The sequence below is a fragment of the Diorhabda carinulata genome, chromosome 2 (assembly GCF_026250575.1).
Source record: "Diorhabda carinulata isolate Delta chromosome 2, icDioCari1.1, whole genome shotgun sequence".
NCBI lineage: Eukaryota > Metazoa > Arthropoda > Insecta > Coleoptera > Chrysomelidae > Diorhabda > Diorhabda carinulata.
The window spans coordinates 16,900,339-16,919,898 of NC_079461.1; the positions used below are offsets into that span (position 1 = coordinate 16,900,339).

Sequence of the window (19,560 nt, forward strand, 5' to 3'; positions counted from 1 at the left end):
TTTTTGATAAAAATGTAGATATACTACTAGAATGTATTACAAAATCAAAAAAAGGTGATACCATCTCTAGAATAAATAAAAAACAGGAAAATATTTGAGGTTTGTTCAGTAAAAAATTTTTGCAACGACATCCTTATTCATGATAAAGAAAAAACATCCAATGAATTTGTTTTTATATCTGGTATCACTTCAAAAGTTTCAAATGAGAATATTCAGAATACGATATACAGTATAGAGTTTTATCATTGGATACGGTTAGAAATTACCATTTTGAGACATTGTCTTACGTTGAAATATTTTATTCAATTGTATTTACAAAATATTATAGTTGTTTAATAAAACAATCTACGATTTTTGAAGATACTACAGGACACCCACACGAATCATCCGAAGATGACATCGACTTGGTATCTTCAGCAGACATACCTTTTCTTGGTGGGAATGCTGTCGATGCTCTCAATATTATTGCAGTTATAGTTTCATTTACAGCGCTGGAAACATAAATTGTTGATATTTCTAAAGCAAAAAGCATCGAAATTTTGAGAAAGGATATAAAAATACGATTCCAACTTTTTAGGCTACGAAACAGGCAATGGAAAAGAAGATACTGAAGACGAAAGTGATAAGGAAACATAATGTCTTGAGGAATGGGAACCTGAAATATAAAAAATTGTCAGTCACAAAGAAAAAGAGCTAACAAAAGAAATGAAAAAATTAGAAGCATAAACATACATGAAACCAAGACTATGAACAGCTCAAATTCCTCGTCTTAATGACAGCAAAAGATAAAAAATTAGAGAAAGAAATAAGAGAAAGAACAGCAAATGCAAGGCAACTATTTAATGTGAAGAAACGTTTTTTCTAGTAAACACTCAAGAAAATAAGAGTGGATAGTTATGGAAGGCTATAAATGGCTCTGAATCGAAAACAACAACCGCAAGATATTGTAAAAAAAACAGGAAATGGAAATTATATGAAAATTGAGATCTAGGCTAGATTAGATCATATCAAAAATGATGCTTACAGACAAATATTAAATACAAAACCTGCACAACAATACTCAGAGTAAATTAACGAAGATGGTTCGGACATGTGAAGAGAATAAGTAAAAAAAGGATTGAAGAAGAATGCGAGAAGCCAGGACAGCAAGAGCTAGAAACAGAGGTAGACCAAAATAGAGAAAAAATTTTGGAATGAAATGAAAAAACTAATCCTCACGTCTCATAAACGTAAAATACAGTAACATCAAGTAAATAAGTGAAAATTTTACAAAAATATGTTTATTTAGGGTTTTCATTTTGTGTTTGATTCAGTGGACGCTATTAGAATTTTGATGGTTTTTCATCCACTTAATAGAATTGGCTAAAAAATTGTGAACACGGATATCAAATTCAGAAATGCTTAGGTGATAGATGAAAGGAAGTTAGTGAAGATCATAGGTTAATTTTCTTCACAAGTAATTTTCACTCGATCCTATAGTCATGCCAGTGGAACTTTCCCGGTTTTGCTCCATTATAGTTAGTCCAGACGAATGTTTTTTCCATGCGGACAATCCCTAAAGTCGGGGGCAAGATTTTCATCACCTGACTGCTTCAACTGATTAAAATAGTCCCATAAACGCATTCTAATGGAAATAGATTTGTCTAAAAAGTAGTACTTGAAATGTACTGCTTCAACCACCACATTCGCCCATATTGCATTCTGGGATTTCCATTCATTTTCTTGGTAGTGAAAAATTTGAAAAAACTGGATGATGTTTATATTGCCTCCTGAAGTCAGTTCAAAGAACTATACTTATCCATCTCGTCAACATTCTATTATGCCCTTATTAAGTCGCGTCTCTGATATGCCCTTTACTTCTTAGTTACGTGAGGTGTGACGCAATTTGAACGAAGCTTCAAACTACAAAACAAAGCTGAAGATATTTGCTTACCGTATACTCAAATCCCCATTAACAATTTTTGCTGTAGGACCACAATATTTTCTCAAAGATCCGTAGTTTTGACAATAATAATTCAATTCTGCATTAATCATGTGTATATCATCTTTTGGATGAAGGACTAATTCCTTCTCTTTTTCAGCGGTCGGATTTTCTTTTATATTTACAAGAGAACCAGTAATTGTGTTGAGTCTTCTATAACGGATCCTTTCTCTACATACATTCAAATCACATTCGATAAATATGACCCTAAAAATTATAATAATTAAGACAGAAAAGTGTCTATCGCGGATATCTACCAACCATCATACGCGCCAGATTTCGTTCCCGTATCGTTGTTGTAACTCAATATATGTCTTGGAAATACGACAAACGTTTAAATTCCAAATTAAAGTGATCTTTATATTGTGAATTCACTTCTCTACTCTCTACTACTGTAATTTGATAGCTTATATTTTATTATACATTTTTTATTACTACTTAAGTTCCAAATATTTCTAAACTGTTTTATTCAATTTCTTTTACAATCATTCTGGATACCATTCCAGAAAATCATCACACAATCTGGTTTGTGAATTTCACGGCCTCAAAAATTCAGTAACGCTTAAGACATTGAAAGAGCTGATACCTTTTTGATATATTGGTTTGAAAATTCTTTCATTATCCGTTCCATGCTAGGATAAAAACACCAATTATTGACACTGACCCAAATGTTGACACTTCAATTTCAAAATATAAAAATAAGGTATTAGGCCCCCTCCAATAGTTATCACATCAGATATAAATCATCTGGCTGATATTAAAACCTTGTCCTGCATCTAAGTCAACTTTTTAAGTGAAATATTGTGAGTAAAAATCGCCATTTCACATCGTCTGCTCTATGAATACCATAAGGAAGAATGCCACAAGAGTTAGTGCCCTAAATTTCAATAGAAAATCATGGTTAGGTTCGGTATCATCATTAGGTCTCACAAAATTGTTGTCACCTGTTTGAATATTAGGAGAAACGGTTGATTTGATTGCTAAGGTGACATTTGGATTTGAATAATTTCGTAGTGCATCAAGACGCTCAAACGTTTCAAATCAACGAAGTGGACCTTGAGTTGACATCGTCTGATCCCAATCTTGACATTCGGTTCTTGAAATTGACATCAACGGAGTATCACTTTTATAATAATTATAATAAATAATTGGGGGAGGAAGATACAAAACATTTTGTGATCCATTGAAGATTCCTCTTTGTATGAGTTTTGAAAGTTTTGATTCATTGAACCCGAGCGATGTGGTGCACGACATGTAAGTTCTGAAGCTTCTGAAAATGGTCATTCACATGCTCAAAGTACAAGTCCTTTCAAGAACTGTTTACTTTGGTAAAAACTGCCTCAAACAGTCGAAAGAAACGACTGCAGGAGAAGGTTCCAAGCGTTGTAACATCGGATAGTTCTCGAGATTATCACGATAGAAAAGAGAAGAAAAAGATCGAAGCAGAAGTTACCAAGATTAAAAAGTCTCGGGAACGTGTGAATAAGGTAGAAGATAGGGCCCAACAACTCCAGAACAAAGAGAAAGAACTACAGATAAAGAAACGAAGAAGAAAGAAGAGCTAAAAGTTTTAGAAATTGCGGCCGATCATGTGAATCTGAGAAGTGGATCCCAAACGTGAAACGGAATGCGTTTGCCTGGTTGCCAAAATTCTGTAGATCTCTTTTCTGAAATATATTTCAACATGTGCTGTATATCTTTTGTTCATTTAGACCTTGATTAACGAAAAGTCAATATTTAAATTGGTGTCAACTGCAAATATCAACATATGGAATTTTCGAAATCAAATGTGTCAATATTGGGTGCAAAAAGGTATTTACGAGAAAAATCGTTCGTGATAATAGAAAAAAATATTTTTGTAGGTCCAATATGTGCAAACTGTTCACGAAGAACTCACAATTCATGATAACTACCTAAAAGTTTTATTTTTTTGAACATTTTTGTAAAAAGCGGAGTCGAATGATTTCTATTCTTATAGTGTCTTCTTATAGTGTCAACAATTGGTGATTTTACATCAATTAGATTGGATTCAAAACACACTAGAGAAGGTAATCTCAAAAGATATGACAATTATTCTTGATCATTTCGTCTCCAGTACATTCTTTGGTAACTAATTTTGTTTCTTGAGCCTCCATGTATAATGGTCTCCAAATAAATACTCCTGTATGATTTCTTTGGAAAAATATTTAGTAGGAATGTCACAAATTCGTCTTAGATGATATGAGGCGTCATCAAATACAATCACACTGTTTGCATGTAGTGCTGGTACCAGTTTTTCTTCGAACCAAGATTCACTCAATATTCTAGTGATAATCTACATACTTCTGACTTAAAAATAATGCTTCACTCACCAAATTTTTTTGTTTTATACCTATTATCATACCCCATTGTTCTATATTCGTTTGTACAGTTCATCAACTATTTTATAACTCTAACGCTGTTTTCTTTTAAATCTTACCAAACATACCTCAAGGAAAGGTTCAGTTCTACAAGAATACCTTGAAGAATGTTTGATGCAGACATACTGTAGATTGTTTCGCATATTTAAATTAACCTGTCAGGTTTAATTTTTGAAAAAGTTTTTGAAAAATCATAAAGTCGGCTAAAAACCGTTAAAATCTGAGTATCTTTTCAATTATTTGGCCTCTCTTTGTGACCAGGACAAGTTGTTTACTATTCAGTTCGCAGTGAGGCGTCTCTTATCTCCTTTTGTAAAGATATTTTCGTTATTTGTTGACCGGAATTATATTTTTAGAAGTGGAGGTTAGGTTGCAAGGTTGCAATCTCCCTCGATTATTATAATTATTCTTGTGACACAGGCCGTGACGATTCGTTTACCTGTTGGGTGGAGTATCCAGTGAATCAAAATATTTGAAGTCTGTGTCGGTGTATGGAAATCCGACTAGAACATAACCGTTCGTGAGGCAATCATCTTGAAGAATTCGTTGATTAACTACTTGTGCTAGTAAATCGGAATGAAAACATACTTCATTTTGACATTCTCTGAGCTTTTTGCCTAATTCCGTAGGCGATATCCATGCCTGACACAACAAATATTCAAAATCTATGAATACGATGTTAAGATTGTGAGATAATAGCACAGCTTGAGTTTTTCTACCCGAACCTATAATATTTAAAAATGGAAGAAATAAAAATAATTTTGATTAATATTGAAATATTGAAAAGAACGAAGTTCTATCAATCCAAACCGTACACCATAAATAGAAAACTTAAAAAATAAAAAAGTTGCGAATACTAATTCAAAATCTCATGGAAAGACTGGAAAATGTGGAGTTTAGTAGCAGTGAAAATAAAAGAGAAAGATAAAGTAAAATTTGCATGAAATCATATGTGATTAATAAGAAATAATCTCAAGCTATTGATCAGGCGACTTAATATTAAAGTATTGTGGATTATAGTTTAACGAAGGTTGAAATAATACAATGGAGACGGTTGCCCCTTTGTGCACACAGAAAAAATCTAGATCACATTATCAAGAAGCTCAATCTGATAACAGTAACGAAAACCAGTATGCTTCAAACTCGAATCAAAAGGAATTCATCAACTGCACTCTCAAAAATTTCCTAAATGCGCATTAGACTACATTCCAAATATATATCGTTCACAGATGACATTCCAATAGTGGATTTATGATCCAAGATTTGAACCTAAACACCAACACGGTGGTAATACTTTGATATTGCCACCATATCATCCTGATTTTATGCAAATAATTTTCATTTTCTACCATTAAAATATATGTAATGTAATATAGCTCCCAGTAGAACCAATTGGAGTTTCAGCGGCTGTAAGAGACACAATGAGGCCCCAATCTTCATGGGTCGTTTGGTGGGTCCATTTGTGTTTGCCTATTTCTGTAGCGTCTTTCCCTGATAACTTTATCTGTGGCGTTTCGTTACTCTCCATGTTCGTAGAGGTCTAAGTTCTTTTGCGTATTCTATCATAATTTAATGCTTGTTTGGTTATATTTGTTGCTGGTTTTTGTAGTATATGATTTGAAATCAACTATAGATGATATAAATCATTAATCATTATGAGGATTATGATCTAGTAGATTCTGAAAGTGAAAATAGGGAAATCAATGTCAAAACTTTGTTAAGAGATTCATTATCATTGCAGTCGATTGAAATTTTATGTGAAATTCATCAATGATTAATGTATATTAGAATATTCACCAAGAAAAATGATTTCCGTTTACTTTTGAAACAATTTAAAGCATACAATGATTCCGCAGATTGTACAGAAATTGGTAGACCAATAAAACAAAATGTGGTAATGTACAGAGTTTGTGGCATTGACAAAAACTTAATGAAATGAATCAAGAACCAACCAGTAACTTGAAAGAGCACAACCAAGGTTGAGATCATAGCCGGAACGAAATTCAGGGGCAGCGATTAGTTCTATTACAACATAAGAAACTTTGTTAATATCTAACTTAATGCTTCAAATCGAAATACAAAACGCTAGTCAAGTTATTTTGATGATGACAAGAAAATCATCAACTACATTTCCTAAATCCGCAGCTCACATAAATGAGTCAAGAACCAACCAGCAACTTCAACCAAAGAGGATGCTCCAGGTCCACTTTTTCTTCTAAAATTTAGACGGTAGCTTCACATTCAGCACACGGTTTTGATTTAAATTGTACAGGTAAGTGCGCTATGGACTTCTGAAATTACTTTCATAGCTGGAAATTGGAAAACTATTTCCATTAACTGGGAAAGTTCGTTGATATTAATGATTCTATAGATAGCAGGGAGACATACAACTACAATGAACTTAACCTAGCAGACGATCCACGCGGAGATCCAAGAGATTTTATTCAAAGCTTCAGAATGCATTGAAGGAAGAATTTTGTCAGTTGATTCACAAGTTAAGTTTATGATCGTACAAAAGCTGAGATCAAGTCACTTATCTAACTGTTTTTAATTAGAATATAGTTATTTGATAAAACTGTGTTATCATTTATTACTAGAAGTTGTTTTATCTAACAAAGACAGTACGTGATGTTGAGGTGAATGAAACTATTTTTTTACCTCTTTATAATAGCATAACCTCAACATAACAAACCTGAATTTAACTAATTAGTTGATATAACTAAAATTTTACCGATTTAATATATCGAAGTTGCACTGTATTTAACTACAAAGTTCAAAATCTTTCAATATTGTATAATCTTACAGTATATTATATACAATCACAAAATTTTTTTGTGCTGCCATCTAATATTTGATTGGTATTTCAATTTTTATCGATATTCTACAGTGTGACTGGGAAATTAGTCACTAGAGCGCGCTACAGAATTGACCAATAATATCGAGAACTTCATTGTTGTGTTCAGAGAATGACCACTAGATCACGCTAATAGATAACTGGTGAAATATTTCGATACCAACAAGAAATGTAGAACATGTATTCGTACTTTAAATGTGTCTGTTAAATCTGACTTACCTCTAGGACCCAGAAGGAGAACTCTAGGTTTAATTGGTCGTAAAAGTTTTCTTATTTTAGCCGTATCAATTATTTCTGCAATTATTTCAGCAATGTGTCTATGTTTGAGATGAACTTCTCGTAATGAATTTTTGAAAATATTCCTAAGAGCAACTAGTAATCGTCTTTGTTCAGGCCAATGTGGTGATACCTCAAAAATTAAATACGTTTCAAGACATACAGTCGATATTCGTTTTCATCTTTAAAGGCATTTCCAGTTTAACAATTACGCCAATCACCTGTTGTGTCCAAGGTATAGAAGAAAGAAATAACATTCCGCCATCTTCAGTGACGTTTCATTGTTTTCAATCTAACGATCTAATCAAAGAATAGGGGAAATGTGCCTATGATGGACCCCCGCCAATGATGGACCACTAGCTATATTTTCAAATTTACCGCGCATATTACACTACCACCATATTGGTTGGGTTGATTGATGCTTATAGTCAGTTGTTTACAAGCGCTCTTGCGAATCTAAACCGTTTTTGTGAAAATAAATAAATAAATTGAAATTGGTATGTATTGATATAACAAAGTAGCATGGCATGATGTTAGATAACTTTTGTTTTACTCTTAGCTAGAATCTGATTTTGTTACTACAGCTTGATAGAACTGTTGCATGTTGATTGGCGAGTAAAAATTGAGGTTATGGCGGAGAACAAAAAAAATTGAGATTTTTATCTGATTTATGCAATATGGCCTATGATGGACTACTTAACGGATCCCAATGATGGACCAGGGGTCCATCATTGGAACTGAAATAAACAAAATAAATATATTGTTTTAGTAGTTTTTCTTTTCCATTTATAGAGATGGCATCCAAAAAAAGACAACAGTGGGACGAGCATGATAAGCGACAGGCTATTGAGAACGTACAAGATCACAGTATGGGCTTTAAGTTGGCTGCAAAGACCTTCAATGTTCCCAAAACAACTTTGCGAAGGCGTTTGGCTAAACAGGACAGTTCCAAGGGTAATTTGGGAGGACGAACCGCAATTTTCTCTAAAGCCATCGAAGAGGAGATTGCAGGATATATTATTGATATGGAAACACGTTTTTTTGGTTTAACCTCTAAAGATTTGCGGCGGATGGTATTCGAAGTAGCCGAAAAAAATAAAATAGAGCATCGTTTCAATCGTGAAACAAAAATGGCAGGTTGGAAATGGGTGAGGGGATTCCTGAAGCGCAATCCACGAATTTCTTTGCGTAGTCCAGAAAGTACATCATTAGCTAGAGCCCAGGCTTTTAACAAGCCTAATATTCAAGCCTATTTCAATGCACTATCTAACACTCTGGAGCAGTACAACTTTCCTCCCGAAAATATATTTAATATGGATGAGTCAGGTTTGACTATGGTCCAAAAGAAATGTCAAAAAATTTACGCTTCAAAAGGTCGGAAGCAAGTTGGTGCAGTCAGCAGTGCAGAGCGTGGGCAGCACGTGACCGTAGTGTGCGCAATGAATGTCATGGGCACTTACATCCCTCCTGCTCTTATTTACCCTCGTCAAAGGATGAACGATGAGCTTATGAACGGTGCTCCCGTTGGTAGCATAGCTTTCGTACAAGAAAAAGGTTGGATGACCAGTGAAATTTTTTGTAGATGGCTAAAGCATTTCGTGAAGTATACGAAAGCATCTAATAACAATAAGGTTCTTTTGCTCCTAGATGGGCACAGTAGCCATAAGAGTCTCGAATCTCTTCAGTTTGCAAAAGAAAATGGGGTAATTGTGTTCTGCTTCCCGGCACATTGTTCACATCACGTTCAACCATTGAACGTAAGATTCTTCCGTCCTCTGCATACGTATTTTGATCAAGAAATCCAATTATGGCTTCGTCAAAACCCGGGGAAGGCAGTGACTCAATTCAAAATAGCAGGTCTTCTCAATCAAGCTTATTTGAAGAGTGCTGTACTATCAAATGCAATAAATTTGTTCAAAAAGACTGGCATTCATCCTTTCAATCCTCATGTCTTCGAGGACTGGCAGTTTGCACCAGCTTTAGCAACGGATAAGCAGATTCCCGAGGCTCAAGGAGATATCATCGAGAACCAAATGGAATTAGAAATTCAAACCCCATCCACATCTGGTCTTAACATGTCTTCATCGTCAGTTCTCGACATTTCTGTGAAGGAAATTTGTCCTCCCCCTCAAACTGTAGCAATTGGTACTGATAAAAAAAAATGCAGAAGAAGGGGAAAAACTGGTCATTTGAATTCAACACCAGAAATTCATGAACTCAAAGAGAAGGTTATAGAAAAGGAAACAAAGATAAGAAAACAACAAGCCAGGATAGTAAAACGGAAACTTGTCATTGAAAATGACAGTTCTGATGAAGATTAATCCGCCTTAGAGAACTTTTTGGAAAAGGGACAAGATGACTCAGATGATGATGCTAGCTGCCTTTACTGCAATGAGTTATTCTCGCACTCACGTGCAAAAGAAAAGTGGATTCGTTGTCAAAAATGTAACTCGTGGTGCCATAATGAGTGCGCTGGTGTTTCCTTCCATTGCAAGTCTTTTATTTGTGAGCTCTGTACCTAACGTGATGTTAGTTTGTTCTATATTTTTTCTAATAAAACTTTAAAGACATTTTTTTTTCATTTATTTTAAAGGGGTCCGACATGGGCAGATGTGTGCCAATGATGGACCCCTCGACTACTTTTTTAAAAATAGCTATGCTATTAAACAGGAAATTATTTGGCAGAAAAATCTTCCTATACTATAATAAACTTCGAGCTAAGTATATATTTTCATGTAAAAAAAATTAATAAGTCCAAAACTAAAAAAGTTGTAATGATATTTCCTTAAGGGGTCCATCATAGGCACATTTCCCCTAATCTGTTTTTTTCTAACGGCAATAAATAGTCGAAATCAACCTTATTATCATTGATTCCAATCTGAAAAAAGTTACTGAATGTGCTAAATGAATGTACCATGGAAGCAAAAACCATGGTTCTTTATTATTGACTGTCAAAAGCTATCAATTTAAGAATAGTTCGTTTTGATGATCATCAATTCTGTTGTTAGATATTGAACCATTTATAGATCAAATATAAAGTTGTTAACATCGGATTTCAAACAAGTTTGCCCAAGAAATTGTTAAATTTGGAATCAAAATACCTTGCAATATAGTATATCGTTTATGTTGGGATGGAACGGAGCTATAAGATGGAATGTATGCGTTGGGATAATACCCAATTGCAATAAGTGCTTAGCGTCTGCTTCATTTCTCAAGCAATCAACCATGATCCATCCTTTTGAATAACAATTTTCCTGGCGAACCAAATATGCCAAACCTTTGGCTAAAATATAATAAAATATAATTATTATATATATATATATATATATATATATATATATATATATATATATATATATATATATATATATATATATATATAAGGCAACTTAATATTGTCGAAATCAAAATTTCAATATTTTTCACTTCAACGTATAATTTCTGAGTGTGAATTCTGTACCACTGGAAATATTTTTTTTAAATCAACAAATCTAATAATTCTGAACTAACCTAAAACTTCTGGTCTAACTTCATCGAAATCTTTGTTTAAGCACCCAATGAGTTTTTCGCGGGATATTACAACCTGTTTGGTGAGTTTACTCACTTCTGTGGCCAATTCCAGTAAGTTAATTTTTGGTGATGGAAGGAAAAGAATTCTTGGTATCTCTCTACTTTTTGCAGCGTTTAATATTATTTGTTTGGTGAAAAGTAGGTGATCGCTTGGTTTATTGATCACGAGTTCTCTAGCAATTTCGTGGAACAGATTGAATATTCGGTGTTTTTCCAAATACGGTACATGCCATAATGGAAATCTCATAGGAAGTTTTTCACGTTCTTGCGACGACATTTTCCGTTGAAATTTTATTTAACGTCTTTTGACAATGACATTTAACTACTCTACAGACTTCTATATAATATAAAACACGTTATTGATAGTGTGTTTTCTTATCTTTCTCTTAAATCATACAGTTAACTCCTCCTATTCTATTTAGAACTGAGGTCAAACTGTAAGGATCTTCTATTCGCTCTATTAAAACTGCAATTCAATTTTTCAAAAATCCATTTTTTTTTTATATGTCAACTATCGAAATCGAATGGAAATTAAAACACTCCCTCTATCATATGGGCTTTCCAATCTGTTTCCAAATACTTCTATCTAATCGTATCATGTAACGAATTTCCTTCTCATTTTACCTCATACGAATCCCAAATTAATAAAATCAATTTGTTAGAACTGGACAGAAATTCACTGTAATTAAATCATTTACTTCAAGTTGGATTCTATTAATTTCTTTGACCCTATTTTTTACTGATGTTATGTTATCAGATTTACAAAAAATCATAATTTAAAATACCTTCAATGCTATAATCTTTAGTCTTAGAGTTTTAGAACGCAATTAATTATATATCTAAAACATCCTTGTCTTCATTTTTCAATACCTTCAATCTTAAAATTGAGGAACTGCTTTATAATTTTTATCGGCAACAATTCGAATTAGCTGAATACCAGGACACCCTCATATTGAATTGATAGAGCAGATGATTTTGCAAACCTAAGAAGAACCATCAGACGTTCCCTGCAAGGCTCTACTCAAAATTCAAGTTCTTATTATTTCACTGGTAAGATTCTTTCTAACGTATTTTATTGTATATTTGATGTTTACAACCCTTTGTGTAACCCTTAAAAACAGCCCCTCTGCTAAAAATAATGACAAAAAATTACTTTTTGAAGATTTGATCTAATTGAATGGATGAATTAATCAAAATAGAAGCGATTTTGGTGTTTAGTCCGAGTCGCTCAAATTGATTCGTAGCACACGTACCTCATAAGGGAAGGGCATATCGGAGATACGATTCAATAAGGGCATAATAGGGGGTGGATAAGTTAAGTTCTACAATTGATATATGAACGAAATACTCTTTGATCCCATTTGATATGAGAAATTAAGTCATTTGTTGTCTTAACTACAGTAAACTTGATTTCGATCACTTTCCAAACATTTCATATTATGATTCATTGTAAATTTTTTGTTCATAGTTTAGACTTTGCCTTCCAAAGTATCGAAAAACTTGTTACAAACACAGTAATTTCTACTACTGTGAACAAACCTGTAAAGCCGTGGCATAAATTCCCGACAGAATGGAATTTTATAACGTAAATGTGTATTTTAGAGATTTGGAGATACTGAAAATGGCGAATAAGACGTCAAAAAGTAATTTTGAATTGCTGAAATCACAGGAAGTTATAGAAAACTGTTACTGCTAATTTTTTCACTATATTTCAGCATGTAAAAACTGTGGGCGAAAAAGTAGTTATTCCATGTTAGTGAAATGAAAGTTTTCTCCATAATATTGAAGAACATATCTTCTGAAGACACAGAAAAACCCGTATGAGCAAATCAAGACAAGAGTATTTTTTTGGCATTTAGGGGATATTGTAGACGTTTCTGATGATCAAATTTATATTTCTGCTAAAAACATGATCCAAACTGCTGAAAGACAAGTCTTAGATTATCCTCCAAGACAAATTGTCTGTCAAAATTTTTTTATCCGCCTCCTTCACTGGATATAGTGCGATTTCTATTCGATTCCTAAAGTGAAATTTGCATTAGAACGAACAAGATTCAGTTCCACATTTGATATATGAACGAAATACTCTTTTATCCCATTTCATATGAAAAATTGAACTTGACTTCATAAATTATCGGTTGAATTATTTTTTCAGCTTTTAAAACTGTTTAATCACATCGTTTCTTTTAGAGGAAGTGTTTGTTTCTCTCCAAAATACTGATAAAATATTTTTATCTACAATACCATTCATCTCTATATTATTATCAATGTTTACAAAATATGAAAATACCTTTCATGAAAACAATTCTACGAACTAACTCATTGTTTACTGGGTGTTGGTGATCCGAAGATATAACTAAATGGCACCTATTTCATATGTACAGGACACTCTAGGACAGAGGTTCTCAAACTTTTTCAACCCTCAGAACCCTTTCAGTACAAACATGCCTTGGCGGCGCACATTATATTTTAGATTTCTCTTATTGTAAATTGTTTTTGTTTTACTTTCATCTTAGTGTTATTTTATATTTTACTTTTCAATATAATCGATTTAAAGTAATTATACAATCTCAATCATCCAAATGATGTAGAATATCTTCAAAAGTGTATTTTAGAAGATGATGAATATGAAGATCTCCTTAACCAAATGGAAGACTTCGAGGATGAACCAGACACAGATGCGGGCGATTAGCCAGCGGAAGAAAGAGATGGTAAATCTGATATTGAGGAAAGTGGGGCAGAAGTAAAATATATTTTACCTCGGAAAAGACAAAAACACAAGATGGATCAAACTACCAAGTGCCGCATAACAGGTCTTCCAGGAATAATACCAATACTAATCACGACTAGCTAAGTTACCTATAGAATTTTGGAGTCATTTGTTTTCTAATGAAATGCTACAAGAAATAGTCAAGTTCACAAATATGATCTGTGTCACTCAAGATTGCAAAAAAAAGAAGACTCGAGTGAAAAGTCGAGTGATATGAGTACCTACAAACTTAGGTTATATTTCTGTCTAAATTACCAACATAAATATTCCAAATCATACTAAAAGAATAAATTATAAAAATAAATATAAAAAACACAACAATTAAAACCTGACACATTTGATTTCTCGTTAGTAAATTTTACATTCATGTACATCGCGACCATTGCACCATTGCTGTCAATAATTTTTTTTGTGATCACAGCTTAAACAAACAAAAAAAAGGATGAGCGCAATGAATTATGGATTTGAAACATTGCGACAGCTTTTTAATAGAATAAGGTTGTGACCGACAGAGGGTTGAAAAACATTGCGCTTGGATACTTTTTTGTAGAGAATTTTGTACAGTACATTTTTTGCTCCAGCACTTTTGTTCGAAATCCTCGTAGTATTCGAGTTATTCACGACTCAAAATATTTTTAACTGTATGAACCTATTTTAAAGTGAAAATTTTAAGGTAAGATTAGTCTTTTTTGTGAAGAATTTTGTATTCTATATTTTTTGATACGGCAATTTTTCACCAATTCCTCATAGTTTTTGTGTTATTCGCGACTCAAAATAATTTTAACTGTATAAACCTATTTTAAAGTGAAAATTTTAAAGTTAGGTTAGCCTTTTTTGTGAAGAATTTTGTATTCTATATTTTTTGAGTGCATATTTTTTCTAATTTCTTGTAGCTTTCGAGTTAATCACGATTCAAAATATTTTTGAGTGTATAAACCAATTTTGAAGTGATAATTTTGAAGTTAAGTTAGTCTTTTTTGTCAAGAATTTTGCATTCTATATTTTTTGTCAGGGCAATTTTTTCCCAATTCTTCATAGTTTTCGTGTTCTTCGTGATTCAATATATTTTTGACTGTATAAACCCATTTTAAAGTGAAAATTTTGAAGTTTAACAAAACTGGTGCAGTAAAATATTTATCCAAATCATGTTTGCGAAATATTATGTTCCCTGGATATTTGTCTAGTAATCAGATGTTTTCAGTTGATACAGTTCTCCTTCGCCCTGATTTGGATAAATCTTTCACCGAGTCAGTTTCGTTAAACTTTTTTCACCCATACACTAACAGTAGATATAATATAATATAAATTATTAAGGATATTACAAGTTTCTTGTTGGCAATAACTCCGAAATTATAGGATTTAGGTATAAGGAACATTAGATAAAAAGTAATCAAGATTCCGAAACATAAAAAATATACAAGGTGATCCATTTAAAATAACAAAATTCATAATTTTTCCGTAAAAAAGAAACATCTAACAACAATGTAAATTCTACCATAATACCTCATGCATCACAAGACTTTTGTACACAAAAACTTATAAAAATCGTATACCGAGATAATTGAGGCGTTCCATACATAAAACTTATTCTGTATAACTGGTTGCCTATACTTCACAGGAAGAGCTTTTATCTTAACTTTCTAAAACATTGACTGTATCACGCCTCCTAGCGTGTGTCATAACCAGTATTGTTGAATTCGTCGCGCGAATGATATTTAACTGAAGTAAAATGTTTGTTTGAAAACTCTGTGCTGTAATAATGAATTCTAATAATAAAATTGTGTTTTTAGTGATAGTTATAAGTGATTTAGTCATCATATCATTCGGTGAGTTTCAATATTTGAAGCTGGTTTTAAATGATAGTTTCTAATAGTTAGTTAGTTTTCAACCTTGATGCTGATTGTAACAAATATGTGTGACAAATATATTTAATATTCCATTGAGGTATCAATGTTTTCATAGTGTAGAATGAAGAATACATTTTATATATTAACTATGAGAATATTTTGAGTTTTTTCAACACATTATTGAAAGTGAATATTCTAGGTTATTTATGATATTTCTCTTTATATTTTTGTTCAAACTAAATTTCATATTTTGTGGAATAAACAGTTCAAAATTCCGGAAAATAGTAATAATTGAATTTATATCAAAAAATTCAACAGGCATTCTTGAGATTTCGAAGAGTGCTTGTCTTAATTTTGATCTCAGCCTACGACTAAATTTCGTGCTACGTTTGATCGGTGCGTCTCTAGACAATGAAGACGACTGCGTTAACAAGTTGAAGGCTTTTGAGATGTGGCTGCACCGCAGAATCCTCAAGGTGCCTTGGAAGGTTGGATTGAGAAACGAAGAAATTCTGAGGCGCATCGGCAAACAACCTGAATTACTTGAAATAATTAAAAAGAGAAAAACCGGTATAACTAGGGCACATTATTATAACAACAAATATCAATTTTTGTACCTACTGATCGAAGGTGAAATTGAAGGAAAGATACCTAACGATCGGAAGAAAGAACATATTTTAGCTGCGAAGCATCAGGCTGTGGACAGGACTACACGATGTACAATCCTTAATACACACCGCAAGATGAAGAAAATGTATGAAATTTGTAAAATCAGTTTTGGTCTATACCAAGTCTTATGATAATTTTTGAAAATCAAATTTATGTCCTCATATCAGAAAACAGCCAATCAAGTGATTATGAATACTATTCGCGTATCAATCCCAAATTGAATTAGATATAAAATGATCAACATTGCCCCTGAAGAGATTCAGATCACAGTTTCCGAACGTCGCGTTGAATTTTCAGTGAAAATATCAAATTTAAAACTTAATTTGGAACAAATTTTTATATTTGTATGTAATTTCTTCCAAGGTATAACATCAAACATTAAGTCGTGTGACTAAGAAAAAATAATCATTCCAATGCTTCTTTAGCATTGGAATGATTGTTCCAGCAACTCTGTGTAGTTTTCGCTCGACTAATGTATTCAATAAATTATAACACTGTTTGTATAAGGCCTACAACTAATTAAAAAGCACCAATATTTTTGTTTTTTTATAAGCTTAATTTTTGCTTCCCACACATTTATTGATGAAATCAAAAGTTTTTGAGCTATTCATGAAAAATCGATTGAAAACGTAGTTTTTTCCAAGAAAAATTTTCGAACGGGCATAACTAAAAAACTATTAATTAAAAAAAATGCTAGGAACAATTTTTGCTTAAAATCTTGTCCATTATGTTGATAAAATCGTTTTTCATCTAATTTTAGTACAAGTGTACCAAAAATTGTAAATTTTGTAAAATATTGTAAAATAATGAAGCGATTTATAATAAGAAAAATTCTATTTTTCTCATCTGGGCTCAGTGAAATTTAAGGTGTATTTCCAAAGTTTACTCCTATTGATAAAAGTGATGGAATTCGATTTTTTTCCCTAGAATATCCTTTACAAAATGATGTGAAGTTTTCTTTGATTATACCTCCGAATGACTAAAACTCATAGGTAACTGTGATTTTACTCTACTCCAAGATAGTGAATATTCACAAATAACGAAAACACGCCCGTGGATTGAATCATAACACATTTTGTATTCTTTTAGTCACCAAACGCTCTGGGCAGTTACTATGAAGAAACGAAAGTCGTGTTTACCTTGAAATCGTTTCATTTGTACGTAAAACGTTTGCATTAATCATACGAAATAAGAAATCCCGCTCGAAAAAAAATAAAAAAACAAATATATAATATTACCGAATACTAATAAACATTACAAATGGTTATTATTCAGTTGAGTCGTGGAATTTTGCTACGGTAATTGACGAAGGTGATAAGTCATAAAATGAATAATAGATTTACATATACACAGTGTACCAATTTAATGAGAAAGTATATTTTTAACATTAAAAGATTTTCCACAAAGTTGAGGAAAATTATTTTTAAATCATCTCGACTGGAGATATTTGGAAAGTGTTTAAATCCTTTCCAGTAAAGAATCTGAACGCAAAATTGAAATTTTTCGATTATTATACAGTCTTCGTATCAACCACGCAGAGTTAATAACAAGTAATTAAGATTTAGTACTTTCAATCGTTAAATCTAGATTTTACTACTCAGTTTGCAGTCTTTCAGGTAGTTCCTAATATTATTTGGGTTTTCTTGAAGTAGCGAATGTCGTAATTGATTTTTTTTTGTTCATTGTCATATTTTGAACAGTGAATGCCTCACTTTGATTTGTGATTTTCCACTAATAGGATCTAGACTTTCTACTTATATTGTTGAAGCTTCATTTCAAAATGGCACTTTTCCCAGTTGCCTTAAGACCTCTATATGAAGGTGGAGATGAAAATCAAGCATCGAATTTCCGCCCAACTGCACTCCTTTCCACGCTATCTGAGATCATAGATAGATTAGTCAAAGAAAAAGTTGGAATTATTGGAAAAATTCTTGACTTCTCTTAATTTTTCAATGATGTTACTTAAAACTCTTAACTAGAAGTATATTTGGGATATATCCGACTCTCGATCGCAATTTTTTAATAAAGATTCGACTAGAAATGTTGTTTCAATATTATATACCGTACAAATTTAGTATTGCTTAATCGTAAAAATTTTTATCTATCTTTCGTATTTTTGCGATACACATTTCCTTTCTGTGGATATTCAGATAATATTCTGGAAACAATGCGATAAAAATTTTCATATTTGTACACAGTACTTAATTAATACCAAAAATAAATTGACTGACTGGAGTAAACGACAATTTTATCTGTTTTATATCTGAAACTGTGGTCAGAAAAACGTCCCGTAGATTGATATTACAATGAGAAAGCGCACACATTATTAAATTTACAGAAGAAATTAACGGAACAGTCCCTGAGGTCGTACAAAATCGCCTTGGTTATTGTCGAGAAGGGAAAGATGGTCATTTTGAGCAATAAAATGTTTATACCACAAAAAAAAACATTCGCTGGAGTGTGATCATCCATAATCATTTAAGAACGAATTTATATGCAAATAATTAGATGAAATATGCCTTAAAAGATGACACAATATGCTCAAAATCAGCAAAAATAGAATACATTTACTTATAAAGCTGCAGATATACTTACAAATGGGATATTCGTATATTATTCTAAGAAAAATCGAGAAATTTTTCTATGTACAGAATGTTGCTTTTCATCCAACAATATATTAACATAATTCGAACAAATTCTTCCAATATCTGCCGAGTTGACTGAAGCGTATTCAAAGTGATTTAATCTGAATATATTACATCAATTTTCATTCAAAAGTCTTGGAGATGCTATTTTTTACCGAAATAGTTAATTACCAATTCCTCATACGAAATATACAGCGTGAAAGATTCTTTCAGTAAACCTGCGTATATTTTCAAATTTGAACTCGAAGTCTCCTCTCGTTCTCCAAATAAAGAGAATGGAAAGCGAATAAATTATCAAATTCACAGAAGAAATTAACAAAATAACTCCTGAGGTCATATAAAATGTAGGAGAATTCCAAAATCGCCTCGGTTATTGTCAAGAGTGAATGATGGTCATTTTAAATAATAAGATGTTTATGCTACAAAAAAGACATTCACAGGAGTATGATCATTCATAATCACTTAAGATCGAATTGATATTCAAATTATTACATGAAATATGCTTCAAAAGATGACAAAATATGCTCAACAATCAGACGGAAGAGATAT

The 19,560-nt window shown here is 32.4% G+C and overlaps 2 protein-coding genes across 4 annotated transcripts in view; one reads left to right on the plus strand and one right to left on the minus strand.

Annotated features, from left to right (window-relative positions):
* Positions 1-278: 278 nt before the first annotated feature.
* LOC130903649 (adenylate kinase 8) lies at positions 279-11,374 on the minus strand. Of its 2 annotated transcripts, none has more exons than XM_057815876.1 (6): positions 11,021-11,374; positions 10,612-10,793; positions 7,454-7,643; positions 4,820-5,105; positions 1,934-2,152; positions 279-491 (listed from the first exon to the last, which is right to left on the minus strand). In XM_057815876.1, exons 1-6 carry the CDS (start codon positions 11,355-11,357, stop codon positions 323-325), a joined length of 1,383 nt encoding a protein of 460 aa, XP_057671859.1. In that variant the 5' UTR covers positions 11,358-11,374; the 3' UTR covers positions 279-322. The 2 variants fall into 2 exon arrangements, with proteins under 2 accessions (XP_057671859.1, XP_057671858.1); XM_057815875.1 differs by having other exon boundaries at positions 1,934-2,188.
* A 4,160-nt stretch (positions 11,375-15,534) lies between these two features.
* LOC130903939 (vascular endothelial growth factor receptor 1-like) overlaps positions 15,535-19,560 on the plus strand; it is a 47,593-nt gene continuing 43,567 nt past the window's right edge. For both annotated transcript variants that reach the window (XM_057816339.1, XM_057816340.1), the window contains exon 1: positions 15,535-15,676. In XM_057816339.1, coding sequence (XP_057672322.1) covers positions 15,610-15,676 — 67 coding nt within the window. In that variant the 5' untranslated portion in view covers positions 15,535-15,609. The remainder of the gene's footprint in view (positions 15,677-19,560) is intronic.

What these genes read in the sequence shown, in the direction of transcription:
- LOC130903649 (XM_057815875.1), bottom strand. Translation starts at nt 11,357, where the DNA reads ATGTCGTCGCAAGAACGTGAAAAACTTCCTATGAGATTTCCATTATGG. An exon ending in TCTCCTTCTGGGTCCTAGAG is followed by an intron (nt 5,106 to 7,453) that starts GTAAGTCAGATT and finishes TAAATATTATAG; the next exon opens with GTTCGGGTAGAAAAACTCAA. An exon ending in AATGGGGATTTGAGTATACG is followed by an intron (nt 492 to 1,933) that starts GTAAGCAAATAT and finishes TTATGTTTCCAG; the next exon opens with CGCTGTAAATGAAACTATAA.